This window comes from Neoarius graeffei, chromosome 1 (assembly GCF_027579695.1).
Source record: "Neoarius graeffei isolate fNeoGra1 chromosome 1, fNeoGra1.pri, whole genome shotgun sequence".
Classification (NCBI taxonomy): Eukaryota; Metazoa; Chordata; class Actinopteri; order Siluriformes; family Ariidae; genus Neoarius; species Neoarius graeffei.
The window spans coordinates 30,753,897-30,771,830 of NC_083569.1; the positions used below are offsets into that span (position 1 = coordinate 30,753,897).

Sequence of the window (17,934 nt, forward strand, 5' to 3'; positions counted from 1 at the left end):
AGCTACATTTTCTCCACACGCTGCGCTTTGGTGCCTGAGCCTCCTTGTCTTCATAAGACTTGCAGACATAGCAGATATTTGCTTTCTTCCAAAATACGAGGACAGACCAACTAGTAATCATAAGAAGATGTAGAAACTTATCCTAAACTAAAAACACGCCCTCTGATGTCGTCACGGTTCGCACCAGGAAAAAAACAAAAAACAAAACTTCTATCCGGAAGGGGACCGACTTTTCAGGTTCCGAACCCAGAGATTAAATTGGGCGGAGCCCTCGGAGCTCACTTCCGCCTCCTTGCCTCCGCAGTACAGCCAGCAGGAGCTGAGCTCCCTCTGCTTCAGTGTTTATTATAATATAATACTTTAATTCATTTTCATCTATTCTAAAAACACCATCAATATGAGAGTTCATCAATAATGATTTAGACAACAAAAAATAAGCTAAAGTGAATTACACCCATCAATTAAAAAAAAACATTTTCATTGGAATTATCATTGAATGCGCTGTGAGAATGCGTGACATCACACAGCATCATCATACGTTTAATCTCATCTCATTATCTCTAGCCGCTTTATCCTGTTCTACAGGGTCGCAGGCAAGCTGGAGCCTATCCCAGCTGACTACGGGCGAAAGGTGGGGTACACCCTGGACAAGTCGCCAGGTCATCACAGGGCTGACACATAGGCACAGACAACCATTCACACTCACATTCACACCTACGGTCAATTTAGAGTCACCAGTTAACCTAACCTGCATGTTTTTGGACTGTGGGGGAAACCGGAGCACCCGGAGGAAACCCACGCAGACACAGGGAAAACATGCAAACTCTGCACAGAAAGGCCCTCGCCGGCCACGGGGCTCAAACCCGGACCTTCTTGCTGTGAGGCGACAGCGCTAACCACTACACCACCATGCCGCCCATACGTTTACTATAAAATACTTTATATTTTATGAGGATTTGTGTTGTACAAAGTTGTAACTATCTGCTAAACATGATGCCTTAGCAAAGTAGACAGAGGTAAGTCATGGTTCTTTTGTTTATTTTGTTTTTAGTTGAGAAACTTTCTCAGGCAAAATATACTAGTGCAGCAGATGACATAAGTAGCGTTAGCTAACACTGACAGACAGGATGCTAGTCGAAATTCACGCATCCATTTGCTAAAGTTCAGATTTTTTTGTCTGTAGTTCTGTCATATTTTATCTTCATTTACTAAGTTGTAGCTGTTTTCTGTGTTTTTAGCTTTTAGGTAAATATCAGAAAATTGATTTAATTTAATGGATGCCTTAAATGGTCGACCTGAACTGCTGGCGACATGGATTTCTCTTGGCTGCATCGTTCTGAAAGTGCTTGTTTCATGAAAGGTGCATCAGAAAATACCTGGTTTTCTGTGTGTGATGTGCTCAAATACACTGTAAAGTTGGCAGATAAATAAAAAAATGCTTCTTTGCATCTGAATTCTGTTCCAAAAATTACTAAAAGCCTGTCCGCCATTATTAGATCGCAGCGACTGACGGGTAGGCGGATTTCACTCGGCTGCATCGTTCTTAAAGTGCTAATCTAATGAAAGTTACGTCAGAAAACCCCCAGTTTTCTGTGTGTGCTGTGCTCAATTACACTGTAAAGTTGGCGAATAAATAAAAAACTGTTTCGAAAAATGCTTTTTTGCATCTGAAACCTGTTCCAAAAATCACGAAAAGCTTGCCCGCCATTATTAGATCGCAGCGATTTACAGCTTGGTGGCGCTGTACGCTTGACGTTATTTGCATCAGGACCTTCTTTTGTTTCCACACAGACTCTATAATATTCTCCTCAGTGGTGTGAATTCTTGATACCGATTCTTTTGAAAAAGACACGAAAGCTCTTCAAATTCATCCTCAATCTTTGTTTTTTTGTTTGAGGATGATTTGGAGCCGATAGCTGAGCAAGCAGACTCAAAAGAGAACCCATCCTCATCTGAGTCACACCAGATAGTGAGATTATAAAGAAGTTCCCTTCTATAACTTTGTGCCACATTGTCAAAATTTGCAACAGACCCCTTGCACTGATCTCACACTTATATTAGCAACCGTTACTGCCATTATCCCGGGGGACAAGCGAACTTTGTTTACATACTGAAGGCAAGCAATATTGAAGATGTCAGATGTCTGCAGTTTGAGGGAAGCTACCACTAGAAAAGCTTTACTACCGGATTGCTTGGATAATCTAAGTCAGAGAGAAGCAAAGGATAGATACAGGCAGAAGTTAGCTTATTTATGGTTATGATGTGTGCAAAATTGCTTGAAATTATTGGCATGATGATGTCCATTTTTGGCCTAGGTTTACCTGCATGGATGTTGGAATGTACCTTCTCACTGCATTTTCTTTGTTTTAATAATTAAAAAAAAAAAAAAAAAACATTGTTTACTGAAAGAGAAGGGCAGGGAGGATTAAGAATCCATTAGCTGTGGTTTGTTTACACCCGATACTAAAACTGGTAGCGTCCAGCAAAAGTAAGACTCAGAGACAGTTTCACTAACTCTTTATAGGCTCCAGTGAGAATTGAACTCACAACCCCTGGTTTACTAAACCAGTGCTCTCACCACTGAGCTATGGAGCCTTAACTCTTTCACAGTTGCTGAAGATTGGAGTAACAGCAGAACCTTGAAGACCCTGCGCTGATCCCCAAAACAGCCCCCAGAAACTGCTGTAAAGTCACTCACAGCTTTAGTTCCTAGCTGCAGTTAGCTTCTGTTTACTATTTGCCTCGCAAAAAATGGACACTCATTTTAAATAATGCAGTGCGTCAGTCGTAGAGTGGGCTGTGCATTCTGGCTACTTTCTCATCTGAGTGAACAAAAACACTGGACAGGCCAAGACCTCAAGAGACAAACCATAAGCACCATGAGTGACCTCACTGATCTCCAGGCTCTTCATGTGGGGCCATCCTCAGTAGCAGCCAGTGGTTTTCAGGTGATGAGAAAGCTCAGAGGCTCATCAGAGTGACACCATCTGACAGCCATCTTACCACTCACATCGTTGAGCAGAATGGTTATTTAGGCTACTGGAAGCTACACAAAACTGGTCAAGTTATTGATGTAGTTGGTGAGAAAAATTGCAAGAAAAATGCCTGCATGTGCAGCAGTGAACTGTACAAACTGGTTGTGGACAGACATTTCACCTGTGAGTATTGATAGTGTGTGATCATTTTTATGTGTGTGTGCAGTGCCATTTGCGTGGACCCACCTACAGCATTTTATGATGGTTTGCAAGAGCAAAATAACAGAAAATCTGTCTTATCGTTTTGTCTGTTTTTGTTGAAAATCTGACAGTGATATCTGGGATGAACACTGTAACTGTGTCAGATTTTTGATGGAAATGTCCCAGACTAGATCAAAGCCAAAGTCTAGACATGTTTGATATTGAATGTGAGAACTCAAGCTCAACGGCTCAAACTCAAAAAGAAGAATGAACTGAGTAAATTAGCCTCAGTAGCCTAAATGAAAGAAGGACCATAGCCTTAGGCAGAAATGGCAATGAGGGATGCAAATAAAAAGAGATGTTGTTGTTCTAGTTTGGTCAGCAGTTATTTTCATTTACCTCAAGCTAAGCACAAATGACAATGTCGATCATCTACACACGTCACACCTACTTGCACAAATTGACAAAATGGGCATGATTGTCTGTTTTAACATGATTTTAGTTTAAATTGAGTCCAAGTATATTGATAAGTACTCTTAAATCAGGGTTGGTCATATTTCCCGGTCAATGGCTTATTTCCCGGATGGCGTCCAATATATGATTTCCTGTACAAAGAAAAACTGAAATAATCTCTGTAAAAATAATTATAGTAGTGAAAGAGCTGCTCAAAAAAAATGATCAGAGACTGAACTGGAAAAGAAAGAAAAAAAAACAACAGTGAAGGGGAGTGCTATAAAGATATGTAAGGAATGTGGGTAAAGTTGAGAAAATTAGAAGTGGTAATGAAAGGAAAAAAGTCAGGAGATACTTTTCTTGGGGCAAATTTGATCGGACATGACAGTTTAACACAGAAGTCAAATGATCACACACTATTGATGTGAGTGGTAAGATGGCAGCCAGATGATTTCACTCATCTCAACAGCAGGGAATTGAGGTATTTTACCCACGTGACCAAGTCACGTGACGCAGCCATTTTGGATGGCACACTTAAGTCCTTCAGTGCAAGCCGGTATGAGATGGTGGAGACCTTTGCACATTTTAACAAGAAAGTAAGCTGTGATTCGTGTTAAATTGGATCTGTCTTTTATCACAAACACTGTACCCAGCCTTGGTATGGAGCCCTGTTTATTTATTTCTGTGTCCCGTTTCTTTCTAGCCTCTGTTATTGCGTTTTATGTCTGATGTCTGCTACATGCAACCCTAGACAAATTAACACTGCCTTGTTTCACTGCTCAGATGGGTTAACAAACACCGACCCATTTACTTTTTGCTATATATTTTATCAAAATTGCATTAACTGATAAACTAACCTGAAATGAAATGATCACTGCAAAGTCTGGAGTACTCTGTTGGCTCCCAATCCTGTCTCTTCGCAGCTGCAATCCATTTGGCCCTCTTGTCTGGGTCAGTAGGAAACCAGTAGTGATGTGTCGGTCGCGAACGATCCGGTTCAAAGAGCCGGCTCTTTGAAGTGAACGACGGGAGCCGGCTCTTCGGTGGGAGCCGAGTTGGGGAGCCGAATTAGTTTTTTGTCCTTAGGTGCCTCAGAGAGAGAGAGACTTTCACAAAAGTTGCTGTCCGATTGCGTCTTTGTGTTGTCTATTACCATTCAAAGGAAAAAAGTAGCATGGTGTACGCCTACTTTTTTTGGTTGGGGGGGTTGATGTCATTCACAGCTGCGAAAATACGAAAATTGGTGTAATGCTTAAAGTTGTGGAGCGCAGGGGAGAGGAGTCTGTGAGGCACCTGAGGAGGGGAAAATCAGCTGTGTATTTTATACTGGTAATATAACACAGTTTTGCATTATGTTTGTGAGAAAATAATTTATTAATTGGTAAGTAAGTTTTATTTCTATAGCTAGACCATTGTTACACTGCTATACTTTACAAAGCTTTACAATGGCTACAAAAACTAAAAAAAAAATGGAAAACATCCTATTGATAAAATATAAATAATAATGTAATTAATTAACTAGTTAATTGCAGCAATTAAATCAAAAATAAAATCTCAGGAGCCGTTTGGGAGCCGAAAGAGCCGGCTCCTTATAGTAAGAAGAGCCAAAAGAGCTGTCCCAACTACGGAAGTGTTTGCTTTTCACCAGCCAAGGTATGGACACATTTACTGAACAAATCTTACACAGTGACTCTCCAGTTCTCTGTTTGTGGACAAATATACACCTGTCGCTTGTTGCCAACGAAAGGAAAACACGCAGGAGCCCGTGTTGTTCACCGCTTCATGGGTCGAACGTACGCAGGGGCAAACTGATGTCATTCAACCCTGCAAACAACTACTTACGTCGCTCGTGGAAAGCGGAAGGAACAGTCTTCAGTCATCTCCTTGGCCCGTCCAAACAAGGCATTTGATTTCTTCCCGTGATGTTGTTGCAGCGCTTTTCAGTGCTGATCCTCGTCACACTCGACCACCAGCTCATCTCTACGACGCCAAGGCCGTGCCCCTATCCTCGTGACAGTCGCTTAAGCGTGATCTGTGTTCTTCTTGAGGCCCAGGCAAGAGCTAACACACGCGAGGTTTCTGTGCTGTAGCGGCTGCCATGTTCGCTTAACACGAGAACGGTCCCCGATTCAAAACCAGGCGGAATCGGTGCTGGTTTTCTTGAACTTGGTGGCGAACAAATGTCGAGCTGCGATCTCTGCTCCGTCCGTGCCTTTTGGAACAGTCCCAAACCGAGACGCTGAAAAAGCTTTGCGTCTTTTCTGCTGTGCAATGGTTTCCCCTTGCACCTGACAAGCGAATAGACGCTCCTGAGAAACCTGGCAGAGCCACGCTTTGCCTTTTGAGCTCTGCTTCCCTTAACGCCCAGTTATCGCCTTGCTAAGCTCAGGTACTCTCGAAACAGCCAGAAAGACAGACCCTTAACGTGACCGGATTGCTTTCTGTGGATTAGTGGTTGTCATGTTCTCATACGTGCAGACGACCATCGGGACAAAACCTCGTTTGAACGGTTTCCCTGCCTCTCTGGTTTTCCGTCAAGGTCCGTGACGGCTGCTTTAAAAACAAAATCGGGCATTATCTGCCTGTCTGTTGACTGTGGAAGCACGGACATTGCAATTCGTCACGGGGAGGTGGTGTTCTCAAATACCACTTGGTTGCTCGTTTACGGAGTGAGGTCAGGTCAACAGGGCTGCACACGGCATCAGAACGCTGCAAATTGGCATTGACTCTGGAATGCTTCATCCTGTCTCAACGAGTATTTGCCGGCCAACATTCAGACACGTTTGCTTATTAACTCTCAAACCGTGACTTTGCAGTTCTCCGTTTGTGGAAAACAGGCAAAGTAGCTTGCCGCCAACGAAAGACAAACACGCAGGTGCCCGCGTCCTTCAAACACGCCCAGGTTTGCGCAAACCGACGCTGTTCGACTACATGCAACGCGAGCGGAAAGCAGAAGGATCAGCCCTCGGTCACCTCCTTGGCAAGGCAGTGACGAGCAACTGATCCGTTCCTGCTGTTTCCTCCCAAGCGCCTCGCCATGCTCTCTGCCTTTCATCAGAGCAACGAAGCGTTAAAGGGTGTGCGTTGGCCAGGAATCGAACCCGGGTCAACTGCTTGGAAGGCAGCTATGCTAGCCACTATACCACCAACGCTGCAGGCCTACCCTGGCGACGCAGGCCTACCCTGGCGACCCAAGCCTAAGTGCCATTGCTTCTGTATTTGAGGCCCAGGCAACAGCTGATCGGTCCAAGAGCTGAGGTTTCTGTAGTGTAGTGGTTATCATGTTCGTCTAACACACGAAAGGTCCCCGGTTCGAAACCGGGCAGAAACAGCGCTGGGTTGGTTTATTTATTTTTTGAACTCGGCAGTGAGTGACTGCTGAGCTGTGATCTCTGCTCTGTCCGTGCCAACTACGGAAGCAAGTATTTGCTTTTGACCAGCCAAGGTACGGACACATTTGCTGAACAAATCTTAAACAGTGACTCTACAGTTCTCTGTTTGTGGACAAATATACACCTGTCGCTTGTTGCCAACGAAAGGAAAACACGCAGGAGCCCGTGCTCTTTCTTCACCGCTTCATGGGTCGAACGTACGCAGGGGCAAACTGATGTCATTCAAGCCTGCAAACAAGTACTTACGTTGCTAGTGGAAAGACCAGTCCTCAGTCCCCTCCTTGGCCCCTCCAAACAAGGCATTATGTACATGTCTGTTGACTGTGGAAGCATGGACATTGCAATTCGTTATGGGGAGGTGGTGTTCTCAAATACCACTTGGTTGCTCGTTTCCAGAGTGAGGTCAGGTCAACCGGGCTGCACATGGCATCAGAACGCTGCAAATTTGCATTGACACTAAATGTCACTTGAACAGCCTTGAAGGACACACCCCTTAGGAGGCATGCTTTGGTTTTAGTTTTGTTGCAGAATAAATCAAAAAAATCATTAAAAACGTGCTCCAATTTGCAAAACAGACGAAGCCTGAAATGCCCACTAACTTTTAAGCATTTTGCATATGATGTCACTTCTTTGAACAAACAGTAACTTACCAGGAACGCATTCTTGTAATGGTGGACTCAAAGAGCCAAACTTTACCAAATAAACAGAACATGTTCCTGGTCTCGTATTAAAATACATTTTAGACAGTAAACTATTAAACATGTCTAGTTTTATCAGGTATAATTCCCAGGGGTAATATAATTTTCAGAAGACTGGCACTTTAACGGAAACAAAGGGTTTGGCACGTGACAGCTTGCTTGACCAAAAAGGAGACAGTCTGTGCATTCAGAAGCCACAAACAAAGGCTTCAAAGGTTCCACTGAGATTTGAACTCAGATCACTAGAGTCAAAGTCCAGGGTGCGAACCATTACATAGCCAAAGGGTTGTTTTCACTGTCAAACCTTTGAATAATATAATGAAATTCCAGCAGCACATGAACACATGATTGAAGGTTTTACCTGAAATCGTCAACTTGTTGGAAAAAAAATTCTCGGAACCCTGACTGCTGGCTACATGGTTAATCATTCTTTGTTGTTTGTATTAATTTCTAGTTTTGTAATTTGTCAATGTCAACATTCAGTTGACATTGTAACCACATGATAATCCAAGTCAAACGTCACATGTCGTTCCACGAACTAAAACTTAATATTTTTACATCTAAAAACATAAAATACCTACTGATATTGTAACATGTGGCAGATATTCACAACAAACTGAAAAAAAATACAAATTTATCTGAAAAGGCATGCTAGCTGAAGCTTCCATTTTCACTCATATGCAGGCAAAACTCCCGACAAGCATTCACTAAACGCAAACCATGAGCATAAAACCCATGGCCCGTTCATAACCCACAATAGCAAATATCAGAAGTGGGATTCAAGTCCACACCTCCAGAAAAGACTGCAACCTAAACACAGCACCTTACACCACTCAAAATCTAGGTTATACTTAACCAGGTTAGTGACACTGTATTGGAGGTGCAGAAAGCTGGTATAGGGTAAGGTGGCCTGGGCCAATCTCTTACACCTTTACAGCTTTATTAGCCATTGCACACAGGCAGAGAAATGTCTGACCAACGAGCATTTTTGATGGAAAGAAAGAAAGAAAGAGTTGGGGTGTTGTGTGATCTGTAGCCTCGGTCACAACCAGCCATACGTGCTCCTACGGCTGGTCTACGTGCAAAAAACGCAAGAAACGCACGGAGGGTGCGCATGTGACGTGCTGATTTTTGCGCCGTAGACTGGCCACAGACCGGCCGCAGAGGTTCTTTGTCATGTCAAACAAACTTTACGGGCGCTTACGTTTTTTTCAGGTTGCAAAACAAACTTACGGCCAACGCATGTCTTTCTCCATGAACAAAAAAAAAAAAACGCAGTGATTTGGGAAATGCCAAAAAATCGTATGGCCGGTTGTGACCTAGGGGAGAGAATTACTGCAGACTAACGGTCCAGTAGCTTGTTGAACATGGAGAAAACCAGGAAATGGGGAAAAGGTCAACCCAGCAAAGAAAGAACTTATTTCTTTACTTATTTTTTTAACAAGACAATTTCTAGATCTACTACAATGTCATGTGAACAGATAGAATAGAAAAAGCTCTATTCCCACTCATTACTTTAGAAAACTCATTTATCTTTATTTAAAGAATATATCAAATAAGAAAGCTGTTTCTTTGTATTTAGGACAAGGCACTATTCCTGGAAATACTATAAAACCAGGTTGATGAGTGGAGCAGAAGAAGCAAACCCCAACTCCAGCTGTTTGGTCTAAAAGTCTATTTAATATAACATTTTCAGTTAAATAACATGTCAGACATTAAAGTGATAAAAACAAACACTATGCTTCATCTAAAACAAACAACAAAGAAACAACAACTTACTACTGTCAATGGCTTTAAATATACCACTTCCAAATATTAAAATCCAGAAAGGTAAACACAGCTAGACTCCACCCCCAACAGCTGGATCCTTTTGAACAGAGACATCGCTTTGGGCTTTGGGTGTGTGTGTGTGTGGTTTCCATGCAAAAAGTTCAATATTTCTAACATTTGACCACCAAAAATGTGCAGCTCTACCAGAGCAAAGCCTGCAAAAATAAGCTGAACTCATTAACATTCCTCTCCCCGGAAATCTGTTATATATAGATTGAGGCACTGCCTAAAAGCTCATCTGTTTCTGGGTTGTAGAATTTTCTTATATCATAGCCAGCCTCTCTTGTTTTATTTCTTTACCGTTATAGTTACTATACTGTTTCCTTATGTTGTACAAAACATACACAGAAAGAGAAGAGCTCTGGCCTGATGAGTAGAGTCAGGGCACTGATTTTATTTACAAATTCGATTTCACCATTGCTGAGACAAGAATACAAAAAAAATAACATATTGGAAAAATAATATCATATTGAAAACTAGGGGCGGCATGGTGGTGTAGCGGTTAGCGCTGTCGCCTCACAGCAAGAAGGTCCGGGTTCGAGCCCCATGGGCGGCGAGGGCCTTTCTGTGTGGAGTTTGCATGTTCTCCCCGTGTCCGCGTGGGTTTCCTCCGGGTGCTCTGGTTTCCCCCACAGTCCAAAGACATGCAGGTTAGGTTAACTGGTGACTCTAAATTGACCGTAGGTGTGAATGTGAGTGTGAATGGTTGTCTGTGTCTATGTGTCAGCCCTGTGATGACCTGGTGACTTGTCCAGGGTGTAACCCACCTTTCGCCCGTAGTCAGCTGGGATAGGCTCCAGCTTGCCTGCGACCCTGTAGAACAGGATAAAGCGGCTAGAGATAATCAGATGAGAGATGAGATGAGATATTGAAAACTAAATATAATACAATGAATCCGCTGCCTGGTACGAAACCCCGGGATAAAACCCCAGTGGGATTAGAACCTCCCAGGAACAGACTCCTCGTCTGAATGCAGCGCATGGCGCTCCAGGGATTCGAGCTTTGACTTTGAAAAGATGATCGAGGTTTTGTTTAAAAAAAAGTGCAATTGAGGAAATATTTAAAACACTCAGCATTGGCATTATCAGCATACTAATATTAAGAAATTGTGTTATGAAACTAGAAAGACCATTAAAGAGTTTTCTAGAGTTATAGTTTGTTTGTAAAAGATGAAAATATTGTTTTCGAAGTGTGCACGTTTTGCACGAACCAGTGGAAACTCAGGCATGGTTCCAGAGAGCAATGAGCAGGCCAGGAAGGGCAGTTTGGAGGGGGGGCTTGCCGTAGTTAGTTGGACAAACCCTCAAACACAGCAGGGGAATTAGCACAAGTGGTAGAGTGCTTGCTTAGCATGTAAGCGGTAGTGAGCTTGAGGCCCACATTCTCCAAAACAGTAACTGCCATCTTGCTTGCTTTTAACAGAGAAAAACTTTCTTGTCATCTTGCAAACCATCTGACTCATCTGCACTTTCAGCCAAGTCAAGATCAAATTTCTTTTGCCACATTCAAAGCAGCACATCTGTGAAAACAGTCAGTATTTGGATTAAACCCACAACCTTGGCACTGTTTGCAACAATGGCCAAAATCAACTAGCTGCATACTACTTTTCTGCTGATATGCTCCTCTGATGAGCTCTGAATGTTAGCTAACACAGATTCCTTTCAGCTTGCTTGTCTTTATTTCCTGAATTGCTGACTGACCTCAGTATCTCCAACTCACATTTTTCAACAGGGTTGTCATATTCCCACCATCCACGATGAAATTCTAACTCTTGCTTGTGTGCAAAGTCAGCTTAGACAGCTTTTACAAAGTGAAAATATGATGCTTACCTGCTTGTATTAGCAAGAAGGTCCGGGTTCGAGCCCCGTGGCCGGCGAGGGCCTTTCTGTGCGGAGTTTGCATGTTCTCCCCGTGTCTGCGTGGGTTTCCTCTGGGTGCTCCACAGTCCAAAGACATGCAGGTTAGGTTAACTGGCGACTCTAAATTGACCGTAGGTGTGAATGTGAGTGTGAATGGTTGTCTGTGTCTATGTGTCAGCCCTGTGATGACCTGGCGACTTGTCCAGGGTGTACCCCGGCTTTCGCCCGTAGTCAGCTGGGATAGGCTCCAGCTTGCCTGCGACCCTGTAGAAGGATAAAGCGGCTAGAGATAATGAGATGAGACCTGCTTGTATTCTTAAACCTGCTGATGAAAAGCTTGCATCTGTCCTGAAAAGGCACTTTTCACCACCTTCTACCCAACTGCTGTCAATGAACAATGAAGCAACAAATGCTTCCTGAGGCATGCCCCAAAAGTGTGAGAAGCATGCCAGGGACTCCATGTCAGGAGATTGGGTTGTTTTAGTGGCAAAACCCTTGAAGCTCACCAACTGATATTCAAGCAAATGGGAGTCAGAATACACTCCCCCAGAATAATATCCACTTCTGGGCAATCGCTCACTTGAAAATAAACAAACAACCAATGGAAACTCAGGCATGGTTCCAGAGAGCAACGAGCAGGTCAGGAAGGGCAGTTTGGGAAACTCCCGGTATTTAGTTGAACAAACCCTAACTCACTGCTGGGGATTTAGCTCAAGTGGTAGAGCGCTTGCTTTGCATAGGCAGGGGCCCAATCTTTGAGCTCTCGGCGCATGTAGGAAACATCGCGAAAATAAATGCCACCGGAGTGAAGGGGATTTGGTGAAATTCTACCGTGGGCTTTTTGTGTGGAAGTGTATTAATGTTGTGTTTGAGTTGAAAGTTTGCAGGTTGTCGCGCCGGACGGGATTCGATACCGCGACACTTCTACATGGGGGTCTGGTGATCTTCTCTGTCGTTCTGAAAAAAATAAAAAAACAGCGCAGCGCGTCATTTGTCGACTCCTCCTCTACGAAGAACAGCGCAGCACATCTCATCTCCCGACAGACTCCTGCATGGGGAGGGATTGTCGATCTTCTCCGTCTCAATTTTCGGCGTGGAAAAAAGAAAAAGAAAAAAGAAAACCGCGCAGCGCGCCATTCATCGATGCCTCCACCATAAAAAGAGCAGCCCGGGATTCTTCGATGCCTCCTCCACCGATGCATTCATTCGTTTATTTGAAATGTTTATCTATGGCTAACTGTACTCTAACTTATGGCAATGCAATGCTATGACAAATGGTGGTAATAAAAGAAAATGTCTTTACCTTATATTAGCAGTGACAAGAACTGTGTATATTAATAGTAATGCTTTCCCATGTTCATGTTAATTGTTTGATGGTAATAATAAAGTGGCACAGACACAATATGCTGTTTTTTTTAGCTGCTACAACTGTTGACTTAGGATGATACACAGGATACAGTAACTTTATAGTAGACCTTATAGGGAGAGGTGTTTCTCCTTATATTAGTAGAATTACTACTAAAAGTTTGCCAATAATAATTATCTTCATATAGTCAGTCCATTTAATGTTCAGGTTGTTTGATGGTGAAGTTAAGTGCACAAAGACAGTAACACAATATGTGGTGTATTTTGTATGATAAAGGTTTTTTTTATGATGATACACAGGCCGAGACAAATACATCTGAGTGCAATCAATCACTTTTAATGTATCTGAAATTGGACAGTAAAAAACAAGAGATGAAACATCAAGTTTAAAAACCAAGCATGTATTTAATCACTCACACAAACCAATGTACAATTTACAGGGAGAAATGTGCATGAGTAAAGGGGGAAGGTTGTCAGGAAAACTATGTACATGTAAAAACTACATAATATATGTGGTATATACACACACACAAACACACTATATACAAGCAATAGCAGCAGAACTTATACACACACTATATACATATTGTACAATAGAAGAACTACTTTTGAGCTCTCTGTTCTTCCAACCACTCTTCAACAGACTTGCCACCTGAGGCCTGGGAACAGAAAGTCGCGCTCCCAAAGCGACTATGCCCATACTCTTTAGTCTTGGGTTTGCCACATTGGCTACACATGTTATATGTCGCACCCCTTACATATTTTCTTTTCTCCGCACTACCACTGGCCTCTTCAGCGGCTTGCCGACGCCTGTTCCTCTCTGTGTACCGTGAAACAGGAGGTGGTGGGCCAGCGGGAGGAGGCGGCGGGCCAGGGGGCGGAGGTGGCGCAGGTACAGATGGGGCTGCACCAGGTGTTGAGGCAGCCAAAGTCGTGGCTGGGAGCTGGAGAAAGGGAATAGGTGGTGCAGGAATAGTCATTGCTGGGAGCTGTACCAATGTGAAGGGAGTTGGCACTGGCAGTGCACTGGTGCCTAATGTTGCAGGGAGAGGAAAAACAGGTGGTGGGGTGGGGGCAATTGGACGGTCTTGGCGGTCTTTGGGGCGACGGCCTGGGCGTAGCAGAGGAGCCCGGCCCTCCAGATTCGGGGGGAACACAAATTCATGTCGTTGCCCAGATGATGCAGGAGGGACGATCAGTTTTTCCTGCGGCTGCGGAAGCTGGGCAGGGGCGACGGGAATTTGGGGTCCTGGAGTCAGTCCCTGAGTGAGTGTACTCATCTCCTGACCTTTCAGCCGCTGTTGAAACCTGAAATGAGAGAGTTTGTGGGAGGGTCATTTGTGTGTTCATGGGACAATTATGAGACCATTATTGTGTAAATTTGAGGGAAATCAATAAAAAAGGGGGAGACCTACCACTGAATAAGTGTCCGCTGGTTGATTTGAAACAACTGAATTGTTGTATCTGCCATCAACCGTGGGCTGGCGATGATCAAGTCATGGATGTGGTGGTAATCATCCAGAATTCTGGTCCACCTGGGAGTGGAAACACCGGCCTTCCTGGTAGTGCACTTGTGCAAAGTGCACAAGCGTGTGCACATGGCGTCTACCAAGCGGCTGGTACCAGGCCACTGAGCCGGCCCCCCAGGGTGACCTATCAAGCTGCGCTTGACGCTCTCCACACCCGGTGTGACTCCAGACTGCTTCGGTGCCTTGAATCGACCAGACGACAGCCGCTCCTGGTGACGTGGCTGGTAGTCGATCCTCTCCTTGTCGCTGTCTGGGAGTGCCGCCCACAGCTGGATGACCTCGGTCACCTGTGGCTGAGTGAGGTAGGCGGCATCTCGCAGGTCCACCAGGTAAGCAGCCAGCTCTTGCACTTTGTCCCACCCAGGAATGCCATCCGGTCCAACGACGACGCCCTAAATAAAAAAAAAATTAAAAAGTATTCATTAGTAGTGGTAAATGTAAAATGTAGTAACATTAACTTGGAATTGAAATATCTGTTAGTGTCTTACCTGAGCCCCTGAAGTGGTGGCAGCAGCAGTAGCAGCAGGGTGCAGTCCTTGACCCGACGTGGACGGAACGGCGGCAGCAGCAACTGGACGCTGACCTCCACCCATGGACGTGGACGGCAGTTCTGGTAGAGGTGGTGGTGAAGGTGCCCGACGCCTTGTGGTTGAGGGCCTCCTTTCAATGTCATGGTCATCGTCAGTCAGCACAGGAACTGTGATGTCCTCTGTCTCCTCCTCAAAGCCTTCGTCCTCAATGTCCTCGTCATCAATGTCCTCCACCAGCTGGTCCTCCTCCTCTTGGTTGTGGAGCGTTGGAGTAAGTGATATGCCAGTCTGGCTGTACAGGTACTCCATGGCCAACAATTCACCTATGAAAAGTAAAACAGAAAAACAGAAAATTGTTCATATTCAAGTAATACATTAAAATGTAACTATATGATACACTGCCTGAGGTAATTTTGTCCTTTTTGAATAAGTGATCAGTGCTAACCTGTGTAGACTCCAGGACTGCGGTACTGCTCATCCCAACGTTTTCCCAGAACGGCTTGGCTGAGCCGATCCACGGCCTCCTGCAGAACACTGCCGTAGGTGCGCATGGAAGTGGGTGCTTGAACAGAGTCCTTCATTCTGTCCTCGTTCCAGCGCATCAGTCCTTCCAGAAGATACAACTGGAAATGCGAGGCGCTGGCACTGGTTCCTGATGGATAAATACATGAACACAAAAAAGTTAGGACCCCAGGTCACAGAATTATATGCCATGCTCCTCCTGTTATAACACAATTTCCATTACAACCAGACATACATTACAAAAGGAGTGTTACGCTCACATCACAAGTGAGAAATAATGTAGAGGAGGCATGGAGCCAGTTCACTTATTTTACTTTTCAAAGCCAGCGCTACAAATTCAACCAAAGAGTGAAACAAAACAAAAGCCAGAATATGAACTTTAAAGTCCTTCAAAGAGGCACGCCGCTCAAGATTGAACGGGAGGCACTGAGAAGGACGTCGTCTTGCCCTCGCTGCTCTCTCCTACGTAGAAAAAACAGCCAGGTCATTTTGAAGGAGCATCAGGTGGACCCACGCGTCCCTCGTCAGCCTAATCGGCTACATCTTGCACACCTGAGAAGACACAAAAAAAAGCAGGAGGGCGGAAAAACCAAGACACGCCCTTTGGGCCGCCACAAGAAGTCATATCAAACTATTAATAAAGTACCCCCCCCAAAAAAAAAAAAAAGAGAAAGTAAATACCTGGGATAAACCCAGTCTTTGGGTTCGCCTTGAACAGTGTGTGGCGAATCCACTCCTGTTGGAAGGGAGGAAGATGGTCCTTCCAGTGAGAGGGGAGATCCACCGGTGGCTGTGGCTGAGCAACTTCTACTGGAGGAGGCATGGCGGCTGTTGGAGGAGGCATGACGGCTGTTGGAGGAGGCATGGTGGCTGCTAGAGGAGGAATGGTGGCTGCTGTTTGCAGCTGTGTCTCACACTCTTGTGTGGCACGCACAAGTTCCTCATCGTCGGCCTCAGAAGGGCCTGGAGCACAAATAGTAAAATTGTTAGGTAGGCCTACAGTTACACACAGACAAATGTACACAGAGACAACACACAGACATGAATGTATGGAAGATGGTGCTTGCTTACCACAGAGGAAGCGCAACTGTTGGGGAATGGGTTCTGGGCACCGATGTGCAGTGCTGGAGCCAGACAATTGCGGTGCTGGAGCTGAAAAAAAAAAGACCGGAAAGGTAAGGCAAAATGATTAACGCAACATACTGCATGCATGCATATTAACAGTTGGTGAATACTGAAAACCACTTACAGGGTTTCACAGGTGACACAAGTTTTTTGGCCAGCTGTGAGGGAGGCAAGTGTTTGCCTCCCTCCATGGTCGGTTTTAAAACAAATAAACCGTTTTGAGTACATACAAATACATTTCAGTACGCAGTTTGCTTTTTACATTTAATCGGTTTAGTCTGATTAAACAAATGCAACAATTTCCCCCTTCCTCATACAAGTAAGCCAGATTTCAGGTGGGCAGGCTGTTTGTTTGACCATTTAACCCGTTTTCACCAGAAATGAAGCACAACAACAAATTTTAAACCGTTTGGGTTTAATATCTTTTCGTATAAGTAAGAGATTTCCTTTACAGCCACCTACGTTAATGGTAGTCAATTACCACAGGCAGAAGAACAACACCGTGTATCACGAAACTTTACGAATTTTACGCTCAGCATTTTATGTAAAATCAAGAATCAGTAGCGACTACATTTCTCCGTATCATCCACCAAAAATCTCAAAGTTACATATACATTTACCTAGGAGAAATGCAAGTCCACTTACCCCGTTGAATCGCTGTGATGTTCCGATCACGAATGACAAGAGAAAGAGCGGGCAGGGCCTAAAGTAAGCCCATGGGAGGCAACCTCATTGGTCAAAAGTAAGCCCACTGGCCCAAAGTAAGCCCATGGGAGGCAACCTCATTGGTCAAAAGTAAGCCCATGTCCGACCTGATTGGCCACTGTGGGCTTACTTTGGGCTTACTTTAGCGGTAACAGTGAGACACAGTAGGCGCAAGTAAGAGGTAGTGGGATCGATGCCCACATTCTCCAAAGCCTCCATCTTACTTGCATTTTACAGAGAAAAACATTCTTGTCATCTTGCAAACCAGCCGAATCATCTGCACTTTCAGCCAAGTCAAGATCAAATTTCTTTCGCCACATTCAAAGCAGCACATCTGTGAAAACAGCCACTATTTGGATTAAACCCACAACCTTGGCACTGTTTGCAACAATGACCAAATCAACTAACTGCACACTGCTTTTCTGCTGATATGCTCCTCTGATGAGCTCCGAAGGTGAGCTATCACAGATTCCTTTCAGTTTGCTTGGCTTTATTTCTTGAATTGCCCACTGACCTCAGAATCTCCAACTCACATTTTTCAGCAGGCTTGTCATAGTCCCACCATCCACTATGAAATTCTAACTCTCGCTCGAGTGCAAAGTCAGCTGAGACAGCTTTTACAAACTGAAAATATGATGCTTACCTGCTTGTATTCTTAAAGCTGCTGGTGAAAAGCAAGCTGCTGTCGTGAAAAGGCACTTTTCACTACCTTCCAGCCAACTGCTCTCATTGAACAATGAAGCAACAAAT

At 44.3% G+C, this 17,934-nt stretch overlaps 1 protein-coding gene and 4 non-coding genes across 5 annotated transcripts; 1 reads left to right on the plus strand and 4 right to left on the minus strand.

Annotated features, from left to right (window-relative positions):
- Window positions 1–2,522: 2,522 nt before the first annotated feature.
- Window positions 2,523–2,595, minus strand: trnat-agu (transfer RNA threonine (anticodon AGU)). Its single transcript has one exon. It is a non-coding gene; the product is annotated as a tRNA-Thr (tRNA).
- A 4,114-nt stretch (window positions 2,596–6,709) lies between these two features.
- Window positions 6,710–6,781, minus strand: trnag-ucc (transfer RNA glycine (anticodon UCC)). The gene has a single exon. It is a non-coding gene; the product is annotated as a tRNA-Gly (tRNA).
- A 106-nt stretch (window positions 6,782–6,887) lies between these two features.
- Window positions 6,888–6,960, plus strand: trnav-aac (transfer RNA valine (anticodon AAC)). The gene has a single exon. It is a non-coding gene; the product is annotated as a tRNA-Val (tRNA).
- A 2,340-nt stretch (window positions 6,961–9,300) lies between these two features.
- On the minus strand, window positions 9,301–9,491 carry LOC132898479 (U2 spliceosomal RNA). The gene has a single exon (XR_009656531.1). It is a non-coding gene; the product is annotated as a U2 spliceosomal RNA (small nuclear RNA).
- Window positions 9,492–13,375: 3,884 nt separating this feature from the next.
- LOC132884711 (uncharacterized) lies at window positions 13,376–16,670 on the minus strand. Its single transcript, XM_060918586.1, has 7 exons — window positions 16,604–16,670; window positions 16,426–16,506; window positions 16,036–16,317; window positions 15,278–15,484; window positions 14,791–15,155; window positions 14,189–14,694; window positions 13,376–14,081 (listed from the first exon to the last, which is right to left on the minus strand). The coding sequence occupies exons 1-7, from the start codon at window positions 16,668–16,670 to the stop codon at window positions 13,376–13,378; spliced, it is 2,214 nt and encodes a 737-aa protein (XP_060774569.1).
- Between the last annotated feature and the right edge of the window lie 1,264 nt (window positions 16,671–17,934).